The following is a 1,639-nucleotide window of genomic DNA, read 5'->3' as shown; positions in this document are numbered from 1 at the left end:
AAAAAATGGGAGAGGGGTGTTGTTTTTTGTTGGGGGGGGGGGGGGGGGGGAGAAGAGAAGAGAAAAGATTATGGTTTTTCTAGGCTTAAGTGCACAAAATACTTAAAAAAGAGAAATTTCCCAGATAACCTAAGCTTCTCCTTGGTACTCTGCAAAGGTTGGCAACCTTTTGCCACTGCTGGCCATTGTTTATAACCCAATCTCTTGGGTGTGGTCTGTCAATCTCTGTAATCAATAGATGGTGTGGAGGAACTAGAGAGAGAAAAAAAAAAAGTCGGCATTAGGACCCTGGGAACAGTGTCTGCTGCCCTGGCTTAGGGTGCGCTTCCAGTTCTTCCCTGAGCTGTCACTGGTCAGACCCAATCTCTTCTTGGGCTGGATCCAGCCCATGGACCATAGGTTGCTGATTTCTGACCTGTGTTATAAAAAAAACACTGACACGACTAAATTATATTAAGAAAACATTAAAACAACTGAAAGATTTATATTTAGAATTAAAACATGCAGAGGAACTCCATACAGAGCCCCAGAAAAGGCAGATTCTACTAGAACTAACCAAAATTAGGAGGCAGATGGCTGAAATTATAATAGAAAAGACAGAAAAACAGATTAGAGCCTCTGAGGGATGAAGTACTGGATGGGGTTCTTTAAAAAGATAAAATAACAGGAGCAAACAGGGTGTTTTCCTAACAAGGGAAAAAAAATAAAAGCAGAATTCCAGGTCTTGCCCAAACCCTAATATCAGGAAGTAACCTTAACATCTAGTTGCTCAAGAAAACTAATTATTCTCCTTAAATAATGAGCAAAAGTCTGCATTAAATAAAAAATATTGCTCAATTTTTATTGAGGGAGGGGAATGCAGGAGGCTGCTATGGGTCTGATTCTGGCCCCAACATGGGCTCAGGGCCATCCAGACCCAGAGCAGCCACCTGCTCCCCACTCCACTTTGTGTGTGAATCTAAGACAAGGAGTTTTTCCCTCCCATACTGATTGGTGGGGAGGGGACATGGGACAGGTGCACCTCGTCTGTGTTTGAATAATGGTAAATTCTAAAGAAATTGCTGCCATTTTGTGCAAGGTCTATATAATCATATATTGGATTCTAAAGAACTGCCCAAAACCTTCTATGACACAGTGATCACCCTTTGTCATCAAGAAGGCAGAGAAGAAAATGAAAAATTACAGGTCAGTATCTCTGTTAAGTGTAAACTTCAAAATCTTATAAAAAACTTTAGCCAATAGATTAAATGCTGCTACTGGCAGGCTGATAAATTCAGACCAAGTTCACTGGCTCTGTCCTTTAAATCTTTGGACGGGAGAGCATAAGGACAAACTGGGCACACGCACAACCCAAACTAGATAGTCTAGCACAGGGGTTTTCAACCTTTAATAAGTGTACCCACAGTGGTTGGATACCGAGTGTGGGGGGGAGATGGCATGTGGCCTGATGTGGAGTGGAAGCAGTGGTAGGTGGTGGTGCCGGAGTGGAAGCAGTGGAGAAGAAGCAGCAGGGTGGTGGTGCCGGCGGCCACGTGCAAGCTTCCCCGTCACAACCCAAGGGTGTGATTTTTGTTTGTGTGCGCTTCGGCACTGCTGAATTATTTCCCGCCACTCGTAGCTTTCTTTGCAGGGTGCATTT

General features: G+C 43.6%; 1 protein-coding gene across 5 annotated transcripts in view; it reads right to left on the bottom strand.

Moving 5' to 3' along the window:
• DEK (DEK proto-oncogene) overlaps positions 1–1,639 on the bottom strand; it is a 22,552-nt gene that overhangs the window by 5,267 nt on the left and 15,646 nt on the right. For 3 of the 5 annotated variants that reach the window (XR_003094928.1, XM_025208424.1, XM_025208425.1), the window contains exon 8: positions 130–252. The exons of the other annotated variants lie outside the window; for them this stretch is intronic. Coding sequence is in view for 2 of the 3 variants with exons in the window: in XM_025208424.1 (XP_025064209.1) it covers positions 130–252 (123 nt within the window). In the remaining variant the exon portion in view is untranslated. The remainder of the gene's footprint in view (positions 1–129; positions 253–1,639) is intronic. 5 annotated transcript variants of the gene reach the window in all.

This window comes from Alligator sinensis, unplaced genomic scaffold (genome assembly GCF_000455745.1).
Source record: "Alligator sinensis unplaced genomic scaffold, ASM45574v1 scaffold928_1, whole genome shotgun sequence".
NCBI lineage: Eukaryota > Metazoa > Chordata > Crocodylia > Alligatoridae > Alligator > Alligator sinensis.
The sequence above is the reverse complement of the archived record's forward strand: the minus strand, read 5'-3'. Positions and strand labels throughout refer to the sequence as shown.